At 34.0% G+C, this 23,371-nt stretch overlaps 2 protein-coding genes and 1 pseudogene across 2 annotated transcripts; 2 read left to right on the plus strand and 1 right to left on the minus strand.

The window, feature by feature from the left end:
• Positions 1-975: 975 nt before the first annotated feature.
• On the minus strand, positions 976-4,755 carry LOC133679409 (SH3 domain-containing protein 2-like). Its single transcript, XM_062102000.1, has 10 exons — positions 4,505-4,755; positions 3,468-3,590; positions 3,319-3,388; positions 3,067-3,218; positions 2,548-2,649; positions 2,043-2,243; positions 1,866-1,928; positions 1,610-1,762; positions 1,418-1,492; positions 976-1,300 (listed from the first exon to the last, which is right to left on the minus strand). The coding sequence occupies exons 1-10, from the start codon at positions 4,562-4,564 to the stop codon at positions 1,184-1,186; spliced, it is 1,116 nt and encodes a 371-aa protein (XP_061957984.1). The 5' UTR covers positions 4,565-4,755; the 3' UTR covers positions 976-1,183.
• A 3,411-nt stretch (positions 4,756-8,166) lies between these two features.
• On the plus strand, positions 8,167-11,989 carry LOC133680200 (subtilisin-like protease SBT3.9; annotated as a pseudogene).
• An 8,555-nt stretch (positions 11,990-20,544) lies between these two features.
• Positions 20,545-22,377, plus strand: LOC133679080 (GATA transcription factor 5-like). Its single transcript, XM_062101585.1, has 3 exons — positions 20,545-20,817; positions 20,933-21,252; positions 21,345-22,377. The coding sequence occupies exons 2-3, from the start codon at positions 20,938-20,940 to the stop codon at positions 22,014-22,016; spliced, it is 987 nt and encodes a 328-aa protein (XP_061957569.1). The 5' UTR covers positions 20,545-20,817; positions 20,933-20,937; the 3' UTR covers positions 22,017-22,377.
• Positions 22,378-23,371: the final 994 nt, after the last annotated feature.

The raw sequence follows: 23,371 nt of genomic DNA on the forward strand, positions 1-23,371 counted from the left end.
GCCCTTATTTGAGGCAATATGGCCTGGAGTCTTGTGACACAGGCAGCAAGGGCAACATGAAAATCTCAGATAGGATTGTCCATTGGATGAAAGATTCGTCTTTAAGAACTCCGCGGTTGTTATCTCCAAGATCATAACTACTCTTCTTTCTCTTTTCTTTTGGGCTTAGGCCTCGTTTCTAATAAAAAAAACTAGAAAACATTTTTAAGAAAAAAATATAAACTATATATATATATATATATATAAAAAAAAAAACTTCTCGAAAAGCATGTTTCAGTAGAAAATTTAAATTTTCAAATTCAACATATAAAACAAGGGCATTGTTGCTGTCAATTAATTATTTATGCCCATTCCAAAAAAAATGTATTCGACAATTAGGTTTTTAATTATTTTTCAGAATAAATTAAAAAAAGTAGAGATGGAAACTTCAATACGTTTTCTATATATGTCTATCTTCATATGCTACTTTCACTGTCGTTGTTAGGAATGATGAACAAGCTCGCTTGATCACATGAATCATTCTTGGTAACCAACTTGTTCTTGGAGACAGAGGATCCACCAAACTAGATGACTATTTATACATGGGAGGAATCAAGTTCACTCTTCTAGCAAACTATTTTTTTTAAACGTGCTTCTCCAAGAAAACAGGATAGTAGCCGCTAAATCTTCTACAGGGTCATCCCGGTCAGTTTGGAGAAGCAATGGCTTTTAACTGTAGCTATGGCTTTTGAAAGCTACAAATTATAGCCTTTTAAAAAAACTCATGAAAATAGTTATGAATTTATGATATTAGTTTTTAAAGTATTATCAAACACTTGAAAAGCCATGGTCATAACTAGAATGTTGATTCCTAAACAGGCACGTAGTTTAAAAGCTACTTATAAGTGACCTACAACTGGAGAAAAAGAGGTCTTCGCGGCCATACAGAATATCAATAACTCGGGTCAAAATCTTAATGCTATTCGATGCACAGAATAATAAAAAATAATAAACAAGGCATTTATATATCAATATGATCACGAGGTAAAATCAGTATGTATATCACAAGGAAAGCCACGGCCTCCGATTTGCAACAATTTTCCCCCCCTTGATCATCGATCCACAACAATCATTCTCCGCATTTGAGAACATGCAGAGTGTAAAACATACACTCAATACAAAATCATCAGCCCAGAAGAAAACTCTAAAACACTTCAGCTATTTTGCTGGCAAGGACACGATCCCTTCTTTCAATGTACCCATATGGGAACCAGCCTGCTTTACCTTTGCATTCCCCTTCGGCCCAGCCATTGTTTGTCACCTGTCGAGAATGCATGGCAGAATATTAAACCTTGCATGGATTTTAGTTGACATAAAATAAAATATCTGAAGAGCACATAATTTTTTTTTAAAAAAATAGTTTCAGAAAGCTCTAAACCTTTCGAACAACAACATAGTCACCAATTGACAAAGTCAGCTCCACATCAGATTGTCCTTGATATGAATGCATGACCTGCAATAAAAAGCAAATAAATGGCAGACAATAAATAAAAACATGCAAGCAACATCAAGGTCCTATTTTGTAAGAATTTAAGGTAACTTTAACAGCATGATAAATTCAATTACTAACCTCCCCTAAAAAGTAACTGATGCTGTCCGTTGTTCCGTTATGTGCTTGGGAAGCATACATGCTGTTCACTTCTTCATATGATGGAGGTGGAGGCATGCTGTTCTCTGCACTTGGGGTGGGAGGCGCTTCAATTCGTTGTCGTTCTGATGTCATCTATTAATAGCAACAAATGTGGATTATGATCCAAATAAAGGCAAATACAAAAAATTAGGACCATTCCATTCCAATTCAGGCCTGGTAAAAGGACTTCAAATACCTCTCCTTCAAGCTGATCTAGTATCTGAAGGACTCTCTGGTGATAAGCACGTTCAGCTTCAACCTTCAAATTAGAACATGAATCAGAGAAGGACAATCTTTAAATCTGATCTCTTCCCAACACATAATTCATGACTTGGTTGAATCCATAGCAGAAATAAGGGATCATTCATATTACCATAGCAATAAGTCTCTGAAGAGTTAACCTCTGTTGTTGGGCTTCAACAGCAGCCATTGCTGCAGCTGCTTCCTTCCCCAATATGGACATGTTTGACTTCAGATCTTGCAGCTTTGTTTCTGCAGATTCTAACTTCATTGCAAGCTCAGGACTGCCTGGCATTTCTCTCACTTTTGCCTGCCGCTTGGAAACTTCAATAGCCTGTCTAGGTTCAAATGAAGGGTAACTAAACAACTTTGGAGAAAGAATAGCCCACACACCATGATAATTATGCTGTGAACTGCACTTCAATTGATTCATGATCATTGATATTTAGATCAGAAAAATAAGAACAATTGATAATTCTCTAGGGAACACAAAAGTCAAAGGAAGTTGAATTAAGTATCATGCAAGTAAAAGGAACACCAAATCTAGCAAGTAAATCCCAGGAGCAATTAAAAAACAGATGCCCATTGAATCATACATTTCAAAAACTTGGTAAAGAGAGCGATATTTCAGTATATACCTGAGCTTCTGCTTCTTGTCGCATCCTGTCATAACGTTGAGCAAGATGCCGCGCATCTTCCAATGGAGCTCCCATTACCATAGCTCTTAATGGCTCGGCTACCTAATAATAAAAAACAGTCAATGCCATACCAAGAGCATGACAAAATGCTCTATGAATAACAAGGATGATGATGAAGAAAATATTAAACATGGAGTAAAAAAACAGTCTTGAGACACCTCAGTTCTTCCACTAAATTATAAGTATTTGAGACCAGTTTTAATGTTTCATAATCCTTGTGTTCTGGATCTCAGGCATAATGTTTACCCATTTAATGCTTTCTTGACACTTGTTCGTATGATTTACTAAAAGTCCAGTATGCAAACTAATAAAAACCACTTGCAGCTTTGCAAGACAATGGAGCACAGTGGAATCAGCACAGGAAAATGAGACATACATAAGCTCATTAATAATATTTAAATCAGCACATTTGTAGTGATGAAAGATGCAGGAATATGGAAATTTGTGTTATAGTCAAACCTGTGTACCAAGAGCTTTCAGCAGATTCCCACGTTCCTTCTCCATCTGAGCACGGGCACGACCATAATTCATTGCGGCCTTTGACAATGTATTACCACTAGTACATGTATTTTCGGCACCATATTTCCTGCTATCTTCTGAAAACTTTGTTCCTGTAGAACACAATGAATTTATATAAAAGACCACATTACCTACTTGGAATTCAATATATATGATAATACAGGAATAACATCAAGATTCCCACCATCCCACCTATTTCAACTAGTTTGGATCCTGTGACAATATATCCTTCTACACCACGAACAATATCCCTTTGAAAATGCTGAAAAAAAACATTTGACATTAATTAGTCAACGACTAAAAGAAAGGGAGAACAATATGCCATAGGAGGACTGGATAACCTTGCCAGCACGTGTTGATATGTAAAGCCTCTCAAGTTTCTGGTGCTGATTGAGTTCTGCTTCATCAGTAACAAGTGTGTCTGAACCTCCATATCCACCAGCCCCAAACTGCTTGAGAACAGCCTGATTTAACACCCAGCACAATCAGAACACTGGTTTTGAGGAGCAAACTACTACAATGTGGAGAAAATAAAATGCAGTGCTCCGTGAAGCCAGACATGCACCCTAATTATGTCAAGCTGAGGAAACACCATCAAATGTATAAAACCCAGTGGAGCTTCAGATTGATGTTCCACTACAAAAGCACGTAGAAATTGAAACTTGCATCGCAATCAAAAAAGTCTGTTACATGCATGAATCTTATTGAAAGACCCACAAAGAAAAAAATCTCAAATCAAAATCAAAAGGGTAAATGAAATGGAGCTTCAACTTGATGGGTTAGTATCGAATTACAGTGTTACACAGTAAAACAAGCATTTCGATCGAAAGAACTAGATTACAAGCACCATTGAAAGTGGCGTAAAACATTTCCTTACTGAATCGTACACTGTAAATTTGAAGTAATTTCACCTTCCATGCATAAAAACAATCACTTTATTCTCTCTTCATTTTCACTCCACCAAATCAAACTCCTTTAAACTTATAAAATTAAAATCCTAAACCTAAGCAAAATCCTCATGAAGCAAGAAATCAATTAACGCAAACAATCTTCCCTAGAAGCTTTCATTTTTACTAACACCTACATTACATTGAACATTCTCAAAAACCCACGAAAAGACTTCAGATAATAATCCAAGACTGCAATTTCCAGCTCCGGTGCATGATAACACTAAACGGATTTAACCAAATCAATCAAATTCGCAAAAGATTTGACACGATCTTTCTCGTTCCTAATCCCATAGAAAACATGTTTACCAAAAAACAATCAGAAATAATAAATCGAAGTCTAGAATAAATAAATAAATTGATATTGAGCTGAAAAAAAATGGAATTTTAAACTTGGATCTAGAATTTCAAGGTTTGATTTAGAGGGATACCTGTTGTTGCTTAGCGACCTGTTCCCTAAGTTTCGTGGCTTGTTTTCGTATCGCTTCCATTCAATGAAGAGGGATTTAAGAATTTTAATCGGTTTTGAAGAGGTGAAACCAAACGGGGTGGTAAAAGGGGGAGAGAGGTTTTTGAAAAGAAAGAAGGGTGGGGGTTGTCGTCGTTGTTGTTATTGGCCACTTTGGTAGCCAGCCTCCTTTGGAGCTTCCAACGGCAGACATTTGTGTCATTTCAAAACACCCAAAATTATGATGCTATGCCTGCGCCCGTTCTCATTTTACCATTCCTGAGCCCCCTTTTATTGAGATGCATGTTAATATCTTTGTCTGAAAAAAATATTAAATTATTTTTTTAGTATTTTTTTAATTATAATATATTCATATTCATATTAAAAATAAAAAATTGTTTTAATATATTTTTTAAAAAAATATTATGATTCACAATACCAAATACATATTTTACTTAAACAAATAAAAAATATTAAACTTTAAACCCTCTGTAAAGTTATGGTGATAAGTAGAATTTTAATGAATTGATATAAATGCGACAATTATATATCTAATAATTTTTTTAGCGAAGCAATTTCAAATCTCAATTACTCGAGTTTATTAGATTGATATGCAACTAAGGTCCTGTTTGGGAACGCGGCTGCGGTTGCGTTCCTAAAAAATTTGAAATTTTTTTTTTTGCTAAAATTTAATATGGTTTGTACGTTTTAGATCGTTTTGATATGCTGATGTTAAAAATGATTTTTAAAAAATAAAAAAACATCGTTGGCATGTATTTTGACATGAAAAGTTATTTAAAAAGCACTCGTAACCACACTACCAAACACGCTCAAATAAAAAAAAAATATTCCTACTTCCTATCGTTGAGGTGTCCACTTTCTCTATGAGCTTAGTTGATTATCTAAACGAGGATCGGTAATTCATCATGGATAAATAAACACTGTTACGAGAGAATTTTAAAGTTTCCATTCTTTCTTGGCATATTTTAGAAAAACCCCTCAGCCGAGATAGATATATATATAAATTTATGGTATTTATTATGAACTCCGCATGAAAGAATATTGTCAATATATCATGGATTTGATGCGATGGATTGTCGACAAAGCTTAAAACACACCTTTTCTTAATCGTCCGAAGGAAGTTTGTTTGCATGGAATCAATTAAATGTCGGCAACCTGGCATGTGTAGTACTCAACAATGTTCTTATTTTCAGTGTCGGTTTTTTTTATTTTTTAAAAAATTTAATTTAATTTTTTTTGATGTTTTTAGATTTATAAATTAATTTTAAAAAATATTATTTTAATACAGTAAAACCCCTTGTTTTTTTTTTTTAATTTCTTCTTTTGGTGAGTAGGAGTGGGCAAAATAGAATAACAAATGGAAACTGAGGAAACGGGCAGAGAATCTGAGAATCCTTATAATCTAAGTGCACTTCTCAATGGAGACATCATTTGTGGTGATGGAGATGTGGCTGATAGTTGGTTTTTGCAGATCTTTTTTATAGAGCAAGAATTGTCATGATTTTTCATTATAATAAAGTTCAAGGTTCGCTTACAGCATACTTCCATGCTTACATAGTTTCTGGAGACCGCGACATCCTTTCTTGCTTGTCTTTTCCAACCTGCTATTCAAAGCAATTCTTGATTTTTCCCTCTCTCTCACTTGTGCACGAGAAGAAAACCAAGGACGAGTGGACCTAATTTCCCCTTATCTAAGTCCTCCTATATTTTTCCTCTAGGTGAGATTTGGTCCATTATTGCTTTGTTCTTGCCTAATGCAAGGTTATAAAACCCAATTCGAGTGGAATTGGAGCAAGGTAAGTTTATCCTGGATTGAATTGGGTTAATTCTTGACTTTTAAAAAACAAATGGATCAAAAACAGTATTTTCTTGTAATAAAATAAAATAAAAGGTCAATGAGCTAATTGGTTATGTTTGATCAAGTTTCATCGGATTAACTTGAGTTTTTTACATAATTACTCAAATTCTTTTCTTATCTTGTTTTCAACTCGAACTAGTATAAAAGTTGAATTAATTCATCTGGCTGGTCTAGATTTTATAACATTATCTTAATGATGTTTTGTTTTAAACTGGCTAATTATAACTTATCTAATGAAATTATATTTTATATTTTTTAGTTTAACGTGGGTATGAGTTTTGATAGAATAACTTGTTGTTAATGATGGTATAAGGATGTACTAGATGTCCCAGATTAATTTTTTTTGAATAATATTAACCATTAAGTAGACTCAATAGGTAAATATTTCTAAAAAAAACAAATCAAAACAAACGAATATTTCAAAATAAAAAGCAATCTTACTCTATCACACGCGCGCGCGTGTGTAGATAAGTGCATTTCATGGGAGGAGCAACGTTAAGGTAATTAAATTTGGTGCATAAAAAATTATGTATTTCCGGACTGAACATATGCTACAAGTGATAGTAGGAGGTTCGATTATATATACATACACAATACAATCTCAGCCATAATATCTGGCGGCGAAACCAAATTGAAAAGTGCTATTCCCACACTCTGATGTCTAGTCGCACAGCCATTATTTGTTGGTGGACGAAATTATCCTTCAACTTCAGAATAGCTTCAGGGAGCTTCGAGGAGGCCAGTGATACTCTTTTAATATAATTAATTATTTACCCTCGGTATCTCTCTCTGTTCCGAGGAGTAATATATTTGTTTGTTTTTATATTTTTAAAATATTTTTAAAAAAATTAATATTTTATTTTATTTTATTTTTTTAGATGTTTTCATATTATACTATGTTAAAAATAATTATTAAAAAATTAAAAAAATATTATTTTACTACCACAAGGGACGATTGTTTTGGGCTGTAATTGTTAGCCAGCCGAAAGGACAGTTTCTTGAAATTGCAAGTCCATGCTAATAGCAATGCCCACCTTTTTATATTTGTCTGTTGCCTGCGACACGTATAAATATAAATGAAAATCTCCCCCTTTTTTCTTCTTTCTTAATGAATTGCGTTCTGCACAACTTGATCAGATTGTACACCGCGGTTAAACCGTGTTTTTTTAAAAAAAATTGATTTGTTTTTATTGTAATTAATTAATTTAGTGTTTTTAAAATATATTGATATTAAAACTAAATTTTAAAAAATTAAAAAATATATTATTTTAATATATTTAAAAAAAACGCTTTGCAAAATAAATTCTATTACATTTCCTAACCAAGAAGAAGAAGGAAGAAGCTCGAGCAGAGGTATTTCGGGACATGACTATGTTCGGTTGCCCAACATAAATCATCGAGGTTCATGTTACTCATCATAAAGAACCAAACCAAACTATATAGTAACTTCTCGAAAGTAACTTGTAGAAATCCCATTGGCCACGTCTCCTTTACTATAAATTAAATACTCGTTAAATCAAAACATGTTCAAATTAGCCCAACTAAAAAGCCTCCTTATTCTATTTTAAAAGATATAAAACCAAACCAAATTGTTTAGTTTAAGGTTTGGTTTAGTTACTAGATTCAGTTTAAAAACAAAAAACATTATTCGGTTGACTTTTTTTCTCCAAGCTGAACCATTCGATCCTACACGAAAGAAAGAAAAAACTCCAAATTTCTATCCCTTGTATGCTCCTACACTCTCCATACGAAAAGCATCACCAAAACCACCAAAAAACGAGTATATGCCGCGAGAAGTGTACTCTTCGGCTTGCAGTGTCCCTTTGCTACTCTTAGAAAAGAGTCAAACCCACCTCCCAGTCTCCCCATATGCTTGCTCCACGAGAAGACATTCAGACAGTAAATCCCCATCTCACCAGACTTCAACATTATAGCACAGTTAACACCGAACAGAAAACGCGCACACAGCCAATAATGCTAATAGTCTTGCAGTGAAGCAGAGGTGTGTAACATTTACTGTGGGGTCCCGCGCACACTCAATCAAATGGCATAATCCCATGATCTTTACATATAAATTGCACTGTTTTACCTCTTGGGGTTTTATGTTTTAGTTGTCCAATGGCTTCTTTATGGAGTCCTGGCATTTTGCTTGTTCTTCTTCTTGCTTTTCTGCTGAAGACTTTGCGCCCCTCGTGATTCTTGCTAAAAGCAATGTGAGTTTCTCTACTTGAGTTCAGCTCTTGTTTGTTTCATGGATTTGTTTGCGTCTGATCTTTTTGGTCTTAACAGGTTTACATTGTGTATATGGGAGACAAGATCCATGACGAGCCTGAGCTGGTTCAAGAGTCACACCATGAGCTTCTTGCTGATATTGTTGGAAGGTTTTATTTCTGAGAATTTATAATCTTTATTTCCATTTTTAATCTATTAATGTTACCTTAAATATGTTCAATTTTTATCTTTCTTGGTATGGTCATAGGAGTATCGAATGATTTTGCTTTATGAAATTTCAGAATTCAGATGCACAAAATGTGTTTCACCGTTTTTAGCTTTGAATGCATTATTTGTGAGATTTGAATTGGCAGTAAAGAGAAATTACTACCTTGTGGTATGGATTTTGACAGCAACGAAGCTGCAAAGGAATCAATTCTATAAAGCTACGAGCATGGATTTTCAGGATTTGCTGCAGTGTTAACCAAGTCCCAAGCCAAGCTTATTGCAGGTGTTACAATGTTGGTGAACTTTGAAATCCATTTTCCTAGTCTATTTTTTTACTTCTAACAAGTCCCTGCAATTAATTCTCTCTTTGTTGATGCACCAACACAGATTTCCCTGGAGTTGTTGGTGTTGTTCGAAACAGAATTCTTAGTTCTCACACAACTAGGAGCTGGGATTTTCTACACATCAAGCCTCAAGTTGTGGGTGGAACTCTTTCAAAGGGACACTCTGGTGTTGGTTCCATCATTGGTGTCGTGGACACAGGTCAGTGGCAAGACGCAGGCATCATTGTTGGTTTAGACCATTTACATAATTTTTTGTCATACTTTCTTGTTGCATAGGTATATGGCCAGAGTCAGAAAGCTTCAGAGATGTCAGAGGTGCCATCTCGTTGGAGAGGGATATGCCAGGAAGGAGAGGGATTCAATCGCATGCATTGCAATAGGTTAGAGCTCATATTTTCGTTCTATACAGGATTCACTGTACTTTTAAACAGATTTGAGATTTTTAGACATGTGAATAGTAAGTAGCTATTCTTGAGTGATCTTAAATTCTGGTCATAAGAATTACATGGCTCTGCTTCGAGTAGATGGTTGACTCAAACCGAAGAGGATGAGACTTTAAGTGACTGTTTAAGTGCTGTTTTAGTGTACAGTAAATGTTTTTTTAAAGTGTTTTTTATTTGAAAATACATTAAAATAATATTTTTTATTTTTTAAAATTAATACATTAAAACAATCCAAAAAAAAAAAACTTAATTTGAAGCTATAAAAAGTTCAAAATTTTTCAAAATTGCTGCAATGCAGATCACTACTTAAGAAATGAGTTTTCAAGTTCCTTTGCTTCTGTTTATGAACTGTACTTTAACGACGTTGCAGCAGAAATTAAGTTGATGCTCACTGCTTGAATACTTTGTGCCGGAAGATCATTGGTGCTCGCTGGTATATTAAAGGTTATGAAGCTGAATTTGGAAAGCTAAATCTAATTGATGGGGTTGAATTCTTATCTCCCCGAGATGCTGGGGGCCATGGCACCCACACATCATCTACTGCAACTGGTGGCCTGGTGGAAAATGCAAGTTTATGGGACTAGCTCAAGGATTGGCAAGAGGGGGTGCCCCGTCAGCTTGGCTGGCTGGCTGTCTACAAAGTTTGCTGGGATACTGGTGGCTGCGCTGAGGCAGATCTTCTTGCTGCATTTGATGATGCAATCTTTGATGGTGTGGATTTGCTATCAATATCTCTTGGGTCACCACCTCCACTTGCCAGCTACGTTGAGGATGCAGTAGCTATTGGTTCCTTTCATGCTGTAGCTAAAGGAATTTCTGTAATATGCTCTGCTGGGAATTCCGGTCCATATCCCCAAACAGTTATAAATACAGCTCCATGGGTTGTTACAGTTGCAGCAAGCACCATCGATCGAGCGTTTCCTACTATAATTACCCTGGGGAACAATCAAACCATAGTGGTACTTCCTGAATTTCTTTGCAACGCAGAGAACTTGTGCTGAGGCAATTGGCATAATCTCGTTCAATAAAAGCACAAAATGTAGTTGCAAGTATACAGTATATCAAATAGTGAAAACAGACGCAAAAATTCGTAATATTTAGCTGCCTTTTTAAAGATTTTTTTGATTAATTAGAATTGATATTTTTATCAAGTGAAAATGATTATTCGAACTAAATGAATGATTCGGTAATTGATTCCAGCCTCAAAGGCAAGGTGAATACGGATTAGGAACTGTTGAATGATATGCATAACATTGTCTTGGAGGTTTTATTTTCCCAAAACAGGGTACGTCTTTGTTTACAGGGAAGAATGTTGACACTTTTCACCCTATTGTTTATGGAGAAGACAGCGTAGCTGATAATTCATATGAAGATAGTGCAAGGTATAATTTCCTTTAATTATTGGCACATAAAAATCCCAAATATGCTGAGAAAAGGAAGCTTCTAATAGGTTGCAGCATTCTAATAGGTTTTTACATTTAACAGAAGTTGTGATTCAGGAAGCCTGAATGCTACTTTAGCAAGAGGAAAAGTAATTCTGTGTTTCGAGTCCCAGTCACAGAGGTCAAGCATCATTGCTAGAAGAACTGTATTAGATGTCAGGGTGTTGGCCTTGTATTTGCACAGTTTCCCGCCAAGGATGTTACTCTGTCCTTGGACATTCCCTCTATCCAAGTGGACCTCGCAATAGAAACATATCCACTGACATACATGGAGGCAAGCAGGTAAACTCTACTCACTGCATTCAGTGAGTTCCTGGCCTGTTGCATCATTTGCATGAGCTGTATGTCCCTGTGTGTGCGTGTCTGTGAGCAATGGAATGGTGTACTGATGCGTCTTTGAAGTACTTGTAAAAACCGTAGCTGCTAAGCTTCTCCCTAAATACAAGAAGAAGTTGCACCACTTGCTCTGAGATTGTCAGAGTTGTCACTACTTAATGAAGTCGTTTTATTGAACAGAAATCCTGTAGTAAAGTTTAGCTTCACAAAAACAGTTATTGGACAACAGATATCCCCAGAGATCGCATTTTTCTCCTCTAGAGGGCCCAGTTCCTTCTCCCCAACTGTATTGAAGGTAATCGACCTTTTCTCGAGAAAGTAATCGTTTTTGAGGTTCTTGTGATTAACATATTCCACCGTCTTTTGTAGCCTGACATTGCTGCTCCTGGGGTTAACATATTGGCCTCATGGTCCCCTGCAGCTTCACCTGCCATAATTGACAATGAAAAATTGCCCTTGGACTTCAAAATCGAATCAGGAACATCCATGTCTTGCCCCCATTTATCCGGTATTGTTGCTCTACTTAAAGCTACACATCCAACATGGAGTCCTGCTGCAATCAAGTCTGCCCTGATCACAAATCTTTTAATTTCTGATAACTTTCTTTTTAATTTCTCAGAGCCTAAAAACTAAAATTTGATGAAAATCAAATTTAATAACTGAAACATAAAAAAAAAAAAACTATAGATAACAAAATGTATTTTTATACGGTGTTCCCCTACATTGCAGTCGAGTATGTGAGATTCACCCTAGAAAAATGCCAAGTCTTTTAGTCTAGAGTATAATAATAAAAATAAAAATTTCCAGGCAAGTGAGTTCACTTTGAACACTGAATGGGAGAAAAATTGGAAAGGACATGATTGTAATTAAGTAGGTGAGCAACCCTGTCTAATCAAGCTGGCGTGTGTATTTGTTCACTAGTTAGTTCTGTCAATGTAACCTTAACTGCGGATATTTGGAAAAATAAAAGCGAGGGCATGTTCAGGGTAGCATTCGTGTATGCAATCACGAGCGGAGGCCTCATGGAAAATGACCCTCAAGTCCTTCGAATTTATTGTGCTCATGCTAAATTATTTTCAATAACAAAACTGTCATGTGAGTTTGATGATGACTCGTCACCAGAAGAGACACTGTGGCCAAAGTTTTAGATATTCTCTTGGAAGGGGCCTGTTTTAAGGACAAAAACCTGCTGCCAAGTCTACAAAACATTCTGTGCTCTCTGTTTTGAAGTGAATGGCACCACACGAATTGAAGCAAGATTTTTCCTTTTCTTTTTGGATTATTTGACTGGTATCCAATCGAAGTGGTTAGCTCTCGTGAAATTGTTTGACCTTTTCCACACTACTATTTATCGAATCATCGTGTGAAGAATGCTATCAAATCTTACTAGATTTATTTTGTTTTCAATCAATTTTCTTTCGCCAATAAAGTTGTAAAGAGTTTTCGGAATGACCCAACTCACTATTAATTTCCCGTGTTGCGAAAGCATTTGCAGACAAAATTTATTGGAACCTATATGATTAAATTGAATAATATCGTAATTTGTTACCAAATGAATCTGGTTTTTATAATTAATATGGGTGTTTGAACTAGCTTACGTGTCTCAATTAATCTTACGGATCCTAAAATTAACGACTATTTAAGCTTCTAGTGGCTATCATATTAGTAACTATATAGTTCAAACTTAAAATTACAGAAAAAACAAATTTTTTAATTCTAAATTTTTAATGCTAGACATATGCTATATAGTTAATGAATCCGAATTTTTAATCCTAATATAGATAGACAAAGAGTTGACTAGGGCTGAGAGAGTTCTCCCTGTTGCGAATTGGGATTTTTTTTTAATTTCAAGTACAGCCAAGCCCACTTGCCCAGTTGCCCGTGATTGATTAGAACTAATTTTCTACACGTTTTTTCAGTTGGAAAACATTAAATTTAATTTTCTTATGCCATTTTATAGTTTCGAAATCGAGGGTGTGAAAACAATGTAAAAAGTATATCAATTTTATATTTATTTAAGTCAAGAATCACTTTAAAAAACAGCTCCAGCCTCATTGTTGCAAGTTTAATGATCCAAAGTATAGTGACAGGCTAAGATGTAAATGGCGATAGAATTCAATGCTCGGAGAAAAGGCTGGAAATTGAGAATAAAAACGCATGTACTATGCATATGATTGCACCGTTAATGCAGCTAAACGGGAACTGTCGTTTTGTTATATATATATATATATATATATATATATATATTATAGACTATAGTTGTAAGCGGATTCCCACTGTTTGATAGATATATATTATAGACTATAGTTGTAAGCGGATTCCCACTGTTTGATAGTCTTTATTGTGTCAATGGTCGGCTGGATTTTGCTTGTGGGAGCACGAAACTACAAAACTAGGGGGGGACAAACAACGATGTTATTTGACTTCTCTTGGATCACCTTTGCCTCAGGCGACAGCTGGAAGATGGACGAAGCGCACTCGGAGAAGCATGCATGTGCGATAATAAAAAAATAAAATTGAAAATTAAAAAAGGCATGCTTCCTCCTGGTTGCTCCGCCTCCCCTGTAGGGTTATTGCCCTTTAATCCTCGTACACGGAAAGCCCAAACCATACCACCGGTATAATTAGAAACTCGTGTACTGTGGGTTAGATTTTTTTTTAAAATAAAAAAATTATATATATAAATTTGTTTATATATATTTTTGTAAGTGAAAATAAAAAAGTTTATGAATATATATAATCGAATAAATCAAGAATTTTATGTATTAATAAAAAAAAACTATAAACAATAACTAAAAATAAAATTCAAAAAATTGAATGATAGATACAAATCAAAATATTAAAAAAATAAAGTTTTAAATACATAACAAAAAAAATAATTATCTTTTAAAAAAGGTTGTCTAAATAAAATAAAATAAAAATAGATAATCAACAAGGCTTTAGTATTATTTGAAAGAACTATTCTAACTTGAAAAAATAAAAATAAAAATAAAATTATTAAATAAAATTTCAGGATAAAAAAACTATTTTGCAGGAGTTTGGGGTAAGTTTAAGGTAAAATAGGTAGGCTTGTACTTTATTTACTATTCACTGTAAATGTTTACTTCAGAAAAGCTTCCACTTAGTTATTAGATGCCTTGGCAACAAGTGTTTCGACCATTATCCATCAAGAGAATTACCATGATGGATAATTTTAACCCGAAAGTAATTGTCTTGAATTGTTTAGTAGCTAAAGTTAATAATTTTAACTCTATTTTAAATGGCAAACATATTTCTCTTTCTTTTTTGAGAGGAAAGCATGCATTCACTACACTTCCATTTGACCACTAGACGACTGGCTTTAACATATTTACGTAGCAAAAGGGCTCTGCTTTTCTAGAACAAAGAAGTGAGGGCACCCATAACTCGAAGTTATGGTAACAATCAACTAATCTAGACGAGGCTTGTTAAGTGATTGATGGATTAAAATAAACTTAATCCAAGAGACGGACATTGTTTTAAAGTACCTGCTAGAAAACTCAAGAAATTCCAAGTATGAATTACATGTTTCGTATACATACAACTCCGATAAGGGAATTAAAACTCAGTTAAATTCTAAGTTTTAAATTATTTTTATATTTTTCTAAAAAAAAGTCAGATATTGTTGGGTTCGGAGAGTCAGGTCAGCCCACCTAACCCATTTTATTAGGGCCCGCGTGGATGACCTCCCTTTTCGCTTTGTATTGATATATGCCCTAAATGTTTTTGAAAAGAAAAATCAGACTATGAGTCATCTGTTTTGTCTAATTTCTGGCTATTGTGATGCCTAGAAAAAACAAGACTAATCGTTTTTAGTTCTAAAAACTAAATTTTAAAACATTTTGTTTACTCGTAACACCCAGTAAATATTTTTTTAAAAAAACTTGATAAACTCATTCATGGTCTAAAAAACTAAAAAACCATCATAAAACCTGAAAATCAGCCCGAAACAAAAAATCTTACAAAGATCATATACGTTTTTATTAGGAACTTAAAGGGAAAAAAACCCTAATATGAGTAACCCTCATTGAAACGAGCAATTTAACACCAATTTTTTCTCTATAGTGTTAGATTCTAGCAACTTTCTCTTACTCCTCTTATACCAAAAGCTAGAAAATAAAGTTTTGGACCAAAATTAATTTTTCCCTTTAATCTTGAAAACTAAAGTGACTTGATATCTATAATTTGTAAAGTATTGGGACTACAATAAATATTTTGCCCGGACTTTTCAAAGCCACCCAATTTTCTACAACTTTTAGATTTTGATCCTCTGCCTTTCAATCTCACCCTTCCCTAAAAAATTAGCTTAAAACTTGGACTAGTAAGGGATAAATAAAAAAAAGGACAAAAAATTAAGGCACTGTAAATAGTCCATCCACGTGTCATGTGAAGGGATCCATGATACATTTTTCATGGTGAATCCCCATGCCTTTTAGATTTATACTTAACAAGACAGTTGGTTCACGTTACACTATAAGTTGGGTTAAATTTTTTATATATAATAAAATATGTTTAGACGATGTTAGTGTTTTCAAAAAGATAAGAGAAATTTAAAACTCAGATCATTGACTTGACCGGGTTTAACGGGCCTGATTAATTTAATAATATGATTAAAAAAAAGCATTGATAATAAATAAATTGATATAAAAATTGGCAAGAATTAACCATATAAAATGAGTTATCAATATCATACCCATAAGGAGAATAAAGAAAAGCCCATCGGAGACTCGTTGTTGCTCTGTTATGGACATCACCCCACCACTAAAAATAACTCATTGAGATGATTTTAATACACTGTGAAAGGATACACGACGAAACTGAAAGAGACCGCACATGTCATCAGAGTAACAACTCAAAAAACAAAGTAAACAAAATACCACGAGGCGGGAACTTATGCTTATATTTCGAAGAACAAAATTTATGTTTTTATAGAAAAAATCAAAATTAAACAAAGAACGATAAATAAAAAGACCCAAGATGACCCGAGTCATTTTCAAAACCAGTGACAACCCCTGCAAAAAGCAAATTAAAAAAATGGCAGAGCTCAATCTCCAATTAAATAAATATTAGATGATGAAACTGAAAAAACATAAGCTTTTTTTAAAAAAAACCCGAGTGAATCTCCCGAACTCGAGTACATGAAATCCTAGACCGGGCTCAATTAAAAAACTCAATTCCCAACTAGTTTAATATTTGAAGGATGAAACAAAAAAAATTATAAAAAAAATCATTGTAAAAAAATAATATTCAAAAGAACAAGGGTCAAATATGGTGTGAAAAAAAATGAAGGATGATGAAATCATAAAAAAAATTAATTTTAAAATTCACTCAAATAAAACAGACAATAATCAAAAGATTAGAGACCAAGCCCAACAAATAAAAAAATAGAGGGTGAGATTGAAAAAATAAATTTAATTGTATAAATCATGTCAAATAAACAAATAATAATCAAAATAATATGAAGATACTTATTAAATAATTAATAGATTCAAATAAACTTAATCCAAAAGATGGGCATTGTTTTAAAGTACATACCATACCACCATTAAACTGCCCTTCTTCTTCACCAACTACTATTGCCACTTCCATAATCTCCCATTCAAAAAATTTATGTTATCATTTTACCTCTCACTCTTAATTTCATGAATTTTGTTGTGATTTGATGACTCTATTAGGGTTAATGTTTGTTTTGTTATGTTAGGGTTTAGTTGAATTTAAATCAATGAGGTATAAATCATGTCAACTAGGCTTATAAATTACATGGATTGGGTATAAACTAGTGTATTGACTTGCGCTCTACAGCGGATCAATAACAATTCTTTTAAAATATATAAAAATATTTTATATATGTTTTTTTAAAAGAGACTTGGGTTTGGTGGCCTGCAAGTCTCTTAGGTCTGGTTTGACCATCAGACCCAAGACAGTTGAATGACTTGGGTTTATCTTCCCTGCTAGATCCAAGTTACTTGGGCCTAACACCCCTACTGTACCCAAGTTTACGAGGTCTGGCTCCTCTAATAATAATAATAATAATATTAATAATAATATCAAACTTACCTAATCCAAGTTTTTATAGTTTTTAGTTCATTCAAATTAAATTTATGGTTTTACTTCAATAGTAATAATATGGTTTTTCAAATTTAATAATAATAATAATAATAGTTTTACTATTTAAATCAAATCTATATTTTTTTTAATAGTAATAATATTTTTTTAAAAATTTATTAATAATAATAAAATATTAAGGGATGTGATGTTCTCACAACCTTTTAAAAATTTTAAAAGGCTTCAATCAGAGTAACACAACTTGATGTTGCAACACAACTTGGTTGCAACATCAAGTTGTGTTATTTCCTTGCTTTTATTGATTGTGATAGTTTATAAATTATTTTTTTAATTATAGATTTATAAGAAAAAAAACATGATTATTATATCATGTCTGATAAACTTAGACGAGCGAGTCTGCAGACTCAGCGCACAAGTCTCCTAGGGTCTGGTAGACATGCGTGACCCTAGTGCCAGGTGTCTGGCAACCATGTCTTTTCTCAGCGTCAAACCCTAAAAAACCTGAACGGACCATTTTGTTCTCAATTATTATTTCAATGCTAAATGTATCTCATAGAAAAGACAACTTCACCCCAAATACATACCTAGCAAGTTTATCTAACAAGAACAATCACATCATTACATTACTCCAATCACTAATGGCTTATGTCTTGATAAACAGTAAAAATCTACACCATTTGTTATGTTTAGAAGAACTAGGATTTTGATGATCATTTAGATCAATTAAGTATAAATTATGTTAATTAAATTTATAAATCACATCAATTCATATGAATTATTTGAAATATATTCATTTCTGTTACTATTAATTTAGCACCAGTATACTTTTTATCTTTCAGAAAATCATTGGGAATAGGATCAGGAAATGTATTTATTAACAGTAAAGTCAACAATCGTGGAACAGGCCCAATTATTGGAGGAAGAAAGAAAGATCATGTTTGTTTATTTATTTATTTTTACTTTAAAGACCTTTTGTATGAAATCAAATTTCTCTTCAATTATCCATATCTCGACTTATCTCACTGTTATTTTTTTTTTAATTTAAATCCATAAAAATAATATAAAAACCAAATCCACCTACCGTGTAAAAATATAGTATAAATATACATACGCACTTGTATATATTTTGAATTCAGTTGAATAGATTCAGTGACTTTCTATAAGGGTAGTATATGTTATTTTTTAAAATATTTTTTATTTATTTTAAGTCCACGATGCAACGCGCTTACAAGTGGCTTGACTCACGTGGAGCCCTTTAATGTTTCACAAAAGAACTCTCGTTCCACCCGCTCTCTCAATAGCAAGTTGAGAGTTGATTTTTTAAGAGAAAAGAGGAAATGAAAAATCAAACCAGTGATGGTGGCCGTGGCTTGGTTAACGCCGATAATGATTTTTGTGTTTAAAAAATTATTTTTTTAATTTTAAATTATTTATATGTATTGATATTAAAAATATATATTATTTTGATATATTTTTAAGTAAAAAATATTTTTAAAATTAACGAAAACTAATTTTATAAATAATTAAAATTTGGAAAGGTAGCTTGCGCACACAAGAAAGTCAAAGTGATGGTGGTTTCTTGTAGATAGTCGTTCCTGTTTTTTCTTTGTTTTTTGAATGATATTTGGCGCCGTATGCTAATTTCGATCATAGCTTGTGTAATTTCTTAGAGGGCAAACCTCAGGTAGTTTCAATGTGACTATTAAGAGTTTTTTATATTAATTTCATTTTAATCTTTTTAGTAATATTATTTAAGAATTCATTTTTAATATTTTATTTGTATTTTCATGTGAGTTGTATTTTTTATATAAAAACGATGCGGTTATATTTTTTATTATTCTATATAAAATTTATTTGATAAATTAACATAATTTATATTAAAATAAATATAAAAAATAGTTTGGATGTAAAATTAATAGTATCTTAACAATTTGATGATATATTTGATATTTACATTTATTTTGAAAATTAATAGAATTATTAAAAACTTTTTATATTTCTATTTTAAATATAAAAATATTCAAATTCAAACCAAATTTGCTAAAGACGAGTTATTAAATACTCTAGGTATACTCGTATAAAAGTAAAACACGCTATAATAACTACCTTATATCTTGTTTTTATATGAGAAGGTAATTTCATGGTATTCAATAAGTAATTAGTGATATCCATAAATATTCAAATGAACTCCATAAATATTAATTTTTTTTTAGTCATTTCAAACCAAAAAAGATAAAACTATGAAAAAAAATCTTATATGAGATATTTTTATTATTTTTTTTGAATTATAAATTTTATATTATCTCTCCTATTTAAATTTGAAAATATTTCAATTTAAACCAAATTTATTAAAGATGTACTCCCTAATTAGTGGTATTATATTGGTTATTTTTTTGGAGTCACTTTAAACAAATAAAAAGATATATCCATGAAAAAAATATATGAGGAGGGATATTGTTATTATTTTTGATGGATTATGAATTTAATAATATTATTTTTTAAAAAAAAAACTAATAAAATACTTTCTCCATAATAAAAATTTTCAAAAAAATAATCACAATTGTTGAGGTGGTCTCTCGTAACAGCACCTCAGATGAGGTGATTTCTCGTGTTCTCATCCTCCCACAGGGTCTTTCTTCGCAACCTTCTATGGAGTTCATTTCCCGGTGAACTCTTCAATGGAGCTGTCACAAGATAAATAGAACCTCTCTTTTTCTCAGCAATTAAGTACTAGTCTGGGTGTACTTAGGACGGGGTAGATTATGTTGAAAATTCAAAACAATGATTTTATTAATAAATGTCACTAACTAAAATCAATCCATTTTAAACATTGACTTTCCGGGATCTTTCTCACCGTGAATCAAGGCCAGCTGAGAAGCGAGATAGAAAGAAAATCAAAGTATCCGGGTCTAACTAACCCCGAAAGCGCTTTCAAGATTTTTCTTTTCTTTTGTTTTTTCGTCTGCCCTCGGCGGATTCGTATGACCAGACCATGATGGGTAAAGGTTAAAAAATCTACATGGAAACTGGGGATTCGGTCCAAAAACAAGCCAACCATTAAAGACCCAAGAATAGTCCTCGCCTAAATTGACCAAATATCACTCACAAATACAATCCACCATTATTAACTTTTATACGCACAAATTTAAATTTTCGAAAAAGGAGCTCCTAATAATAAGAGAGAGAGGGGGAGATATATAGGAGAGAAAGAGGCAGATTAAAGATAAGCCATCAACTCCGCACCAGTTTCGCCCAGTAACAAGCCTTCATTTCAGTGCCCAGGGAACCCCATCTATCCTCAGTTTCTTCCTTCCCTTCATCTTTATCAGGTACTTTGACCATTTGTAACACATAAACAAGAAATTGTTTTTTCTTATAAACAAAAGGCCTGTATATTCAGGGAATCTTGCTTAAAGTTTTCTGGTTCTTGAATTTTGAACATAGAGAAAATGGAATTCCGCGTGGAAGAAAGAGCCTTGAAGTCAAGCCTACTTAGAGAACTAGAAACAAAAACAACCAGCGAACAAGCTTTCTATGAAGATTTCTTGGCTCTGAACACACCTGGTGTTGTTTCATGTGATCAAGATTTCTCAGTTGATTGTTTCCTGGACTTCTCTAATGGTGAATTCAAAGATGGTTATGTACAAGAACAAGAAGAAGAGAAAGACTCTATTTCTGTTTCCTCTCAAGACCGTGTTGATGATTTTAACTCCAATTCCAGCAGTTTTTCTGATTCTTTTCTCGCAAGTGAACTTGCTGTACCAGTAAGTTAAAAGGATTGAATTTTGTCCATTTCCCCCCTTTTTTAATGACTTTCTGTGTTTTTAATGAAACCCATGTTTTGTGTTTTTGACAGACTGATGATATTGCAGAGCTTGAATGGGTATCACACTTCGTGGATGATTCCGTGTCTGATGTCTCTCTTTTGGTTCCTGCCTGTAAAGGATCATCCAAACGCCATGCAAAGAACCGGTTTGAACCAGAAACCAAACCTACTTTCGCAAAAACTTCTTGTCTTTTTCCTTCACGGGTTCCCTCCAAGGCGAGAACCAAAAGGTCCAGACCCAATGGTCGGACCTGGTCGGCTGGGTCGAACCAATCAGAGACACCGTCATCGTCAACATCATCGACCTCGTCAATGCCTTGTCTTGTTGCAACCAACACGGTTCAGACAGCTGACTCGTCATCGTGGTTGAGTGAACAACCGATGAAAATTTCAAAGAAAAGACCGGCGGTTCATACCACTGGGTTAATGGATTCAACCCAATTTCAGCGTCGGTGCAGTCATTGCCAGGTCCAAAAGACCCCACAGTGGCGAACCGGTCCACTTGGTGCCAAAACTCTATGCAATGCTTGCGGGGTTCGTTATAAATCCGGTCGGCTCTTTCCGGAATACAGACCGGCATGCAGCCCTACCTTTTCGAGTGAAGTTCACTCAAATAGCCATCGAAAAGTGTTAGAGATGAGAAGGAAGAAGGAAGTTGCTGGAGCCGAGCCCAGGTTGAACCAGATGGTTCCTAGTTTTTGAAGGTTAATGATAGGATGTAGCCATGTAGGCTTATTCTGAACCAGAGTCAAACCCAGTTTAGATGGAGTCCGGTTTTTTAACCTGAAAACCCGGCTTCAGCAAGTCCGTTTCTGCTTGCGGGCTGCAGACTTGTAATTTGCCACCGGAAGGACAGTTCCACCCTGGTTTCTAGGGATGTTCTCCTATCTCTAGTCTTATCTCTGGTACTTTTTTTAGTGTTTCTTTTAGTTTTGTTTTTGTTTTTGTTTTTTACTTTTTGTTTAGGGCTGATGAATAGAGAGGGTTTTAGAATAGCCAGTTGAAGGGGTAATATTTAGTCTTTGCCTATTCTTGATTTAATATTCCCAGAATTTTCTGTTTATTTACTGTCTAGTATTTGCCTGTAAAATGCCCATTTTTTTCATCGGCTTTGAATATTCAAAACAACTCAGCAATTACCAAAAATTGGATTGATGTAGACAATTTAGGCAGGAAAACATGGTGGTGTTAGATTTCAGACCACCTAAACTTTTCAAATTTTGACGTTTGCTGCTTAGCCAAGTGGGTGAACTATGAATTGTTTAGTGGCATGCTGACTCAGACCCATGCTCCCAGTGACAAGACCAAGGACGAACAAGTCAAGGGTCATCACCGCTTTCAATAATATATTTATTTCCGAAGACAACCTTGACTTGCTCGTGCTAGGTAAGCAATTGGTGCAACTACATGTGGAGACTGGCCCTCCTTCTGAGGCTGACGGTGGTGGCCGTATCTCCTGGGACGGGAGCTATCATTATTGCGATGTGGGACACCATTTTCATCCATGTCTTCCACGAGAGCATGATGTTTAATCTAAGTGGTTAAAAAAGAATTCTTTCCCAGTTTAATTTCTTTAATTTAAATCCTTAAAATCAATATTTAGAAAAACTGGTTTCTCTTGAACGATACCACTCCCATCTGTCTAAAAGATAATAGACTCTCACAGGGATGATGATGATTTAGGGCAAGTAAATTGCCAGCATAAAAATGATAAGACTCCAGGAAGAAATTCCATTTCCTTGTAGCCGTAAGCTTAAGAATGAATTCCGGGGATGATCATGATCCCGTCACCTTGCTTTCATGCACAGGAGGAGATTCCGTGACTAGATAGTAACCGGGGGCCATCAATTTGATTGGACATGGAGATTTTTGTAGGGCTATAAGATTGTAAATATTTCTCTCGAATATCGTATCTTGTTTCTCGTAAATCTTTTTCTTATTTAAGAGTCATTCTGGAAATTATACGAACAGTTCATCGTCTACCTTTCGCAGTTAAAACGTTTGGAGTGCCCTTGAAGGTTTAATCATGGTCATGGGCATTTTCTAGTTGGGCTAAC

This window comes from Populus nigra, chromosome 19 (genome assembly GCF_951802175.1).
Source record: "Populus nigra chromosome 19, ddPopNigr1.1, whole genome shotgun sequence".
Lineage (NCBI taxonomy): Eukaryota > Viridiplantae > Streptophyta > Magnoliopsida > Malpighiales > Salicaceae > Populus > Populus nigra.

What these genes read in the sequence shown, in the direction of transcription:
- LOC133679409 (XM_062102000.1), bottom strand. Translation starts at nt 4,564, where the DNA reads ATGGAAGCGATACGAAAACAAGCCACGAAACTTAGGGAACAGGTCGCT. An exon ending in ATCCAAACTAGTTGAAATAG is followed by an intron (nt 3,219 to 3,318) that starts GTGGGATGGTGG and finishes TGTGTTCTACAG; the next exon opens with GAACAAAGTTTTCAGAAGAT. An exon ending in TTCAGAGACTTATTGCTATG is followed by an intron (nt 1,929 to 2,042) that starts GTAATATGAATG and finishes TCTAATTTGAAG; the next exon opens with GTTGAAGCTGAACGTGCTTA.
- LOC133679080 (XM_062101585.1), top strand. Translation starts at nt 20,938, where the DNA reads ATGGAATTCCGCGTGGAAGAAAGAGCCTTGAAGTCAAGCCTACTTAGA. An exon ending in CAAGTGAACTTGCTGTACCA is followed by an intron (nt 21,253 to 21,344) that starts GTAAGTTAAAAG and finishes TGTTTTTGACAG; the next exon opens with ACTGATGATATTGCAGAGCT.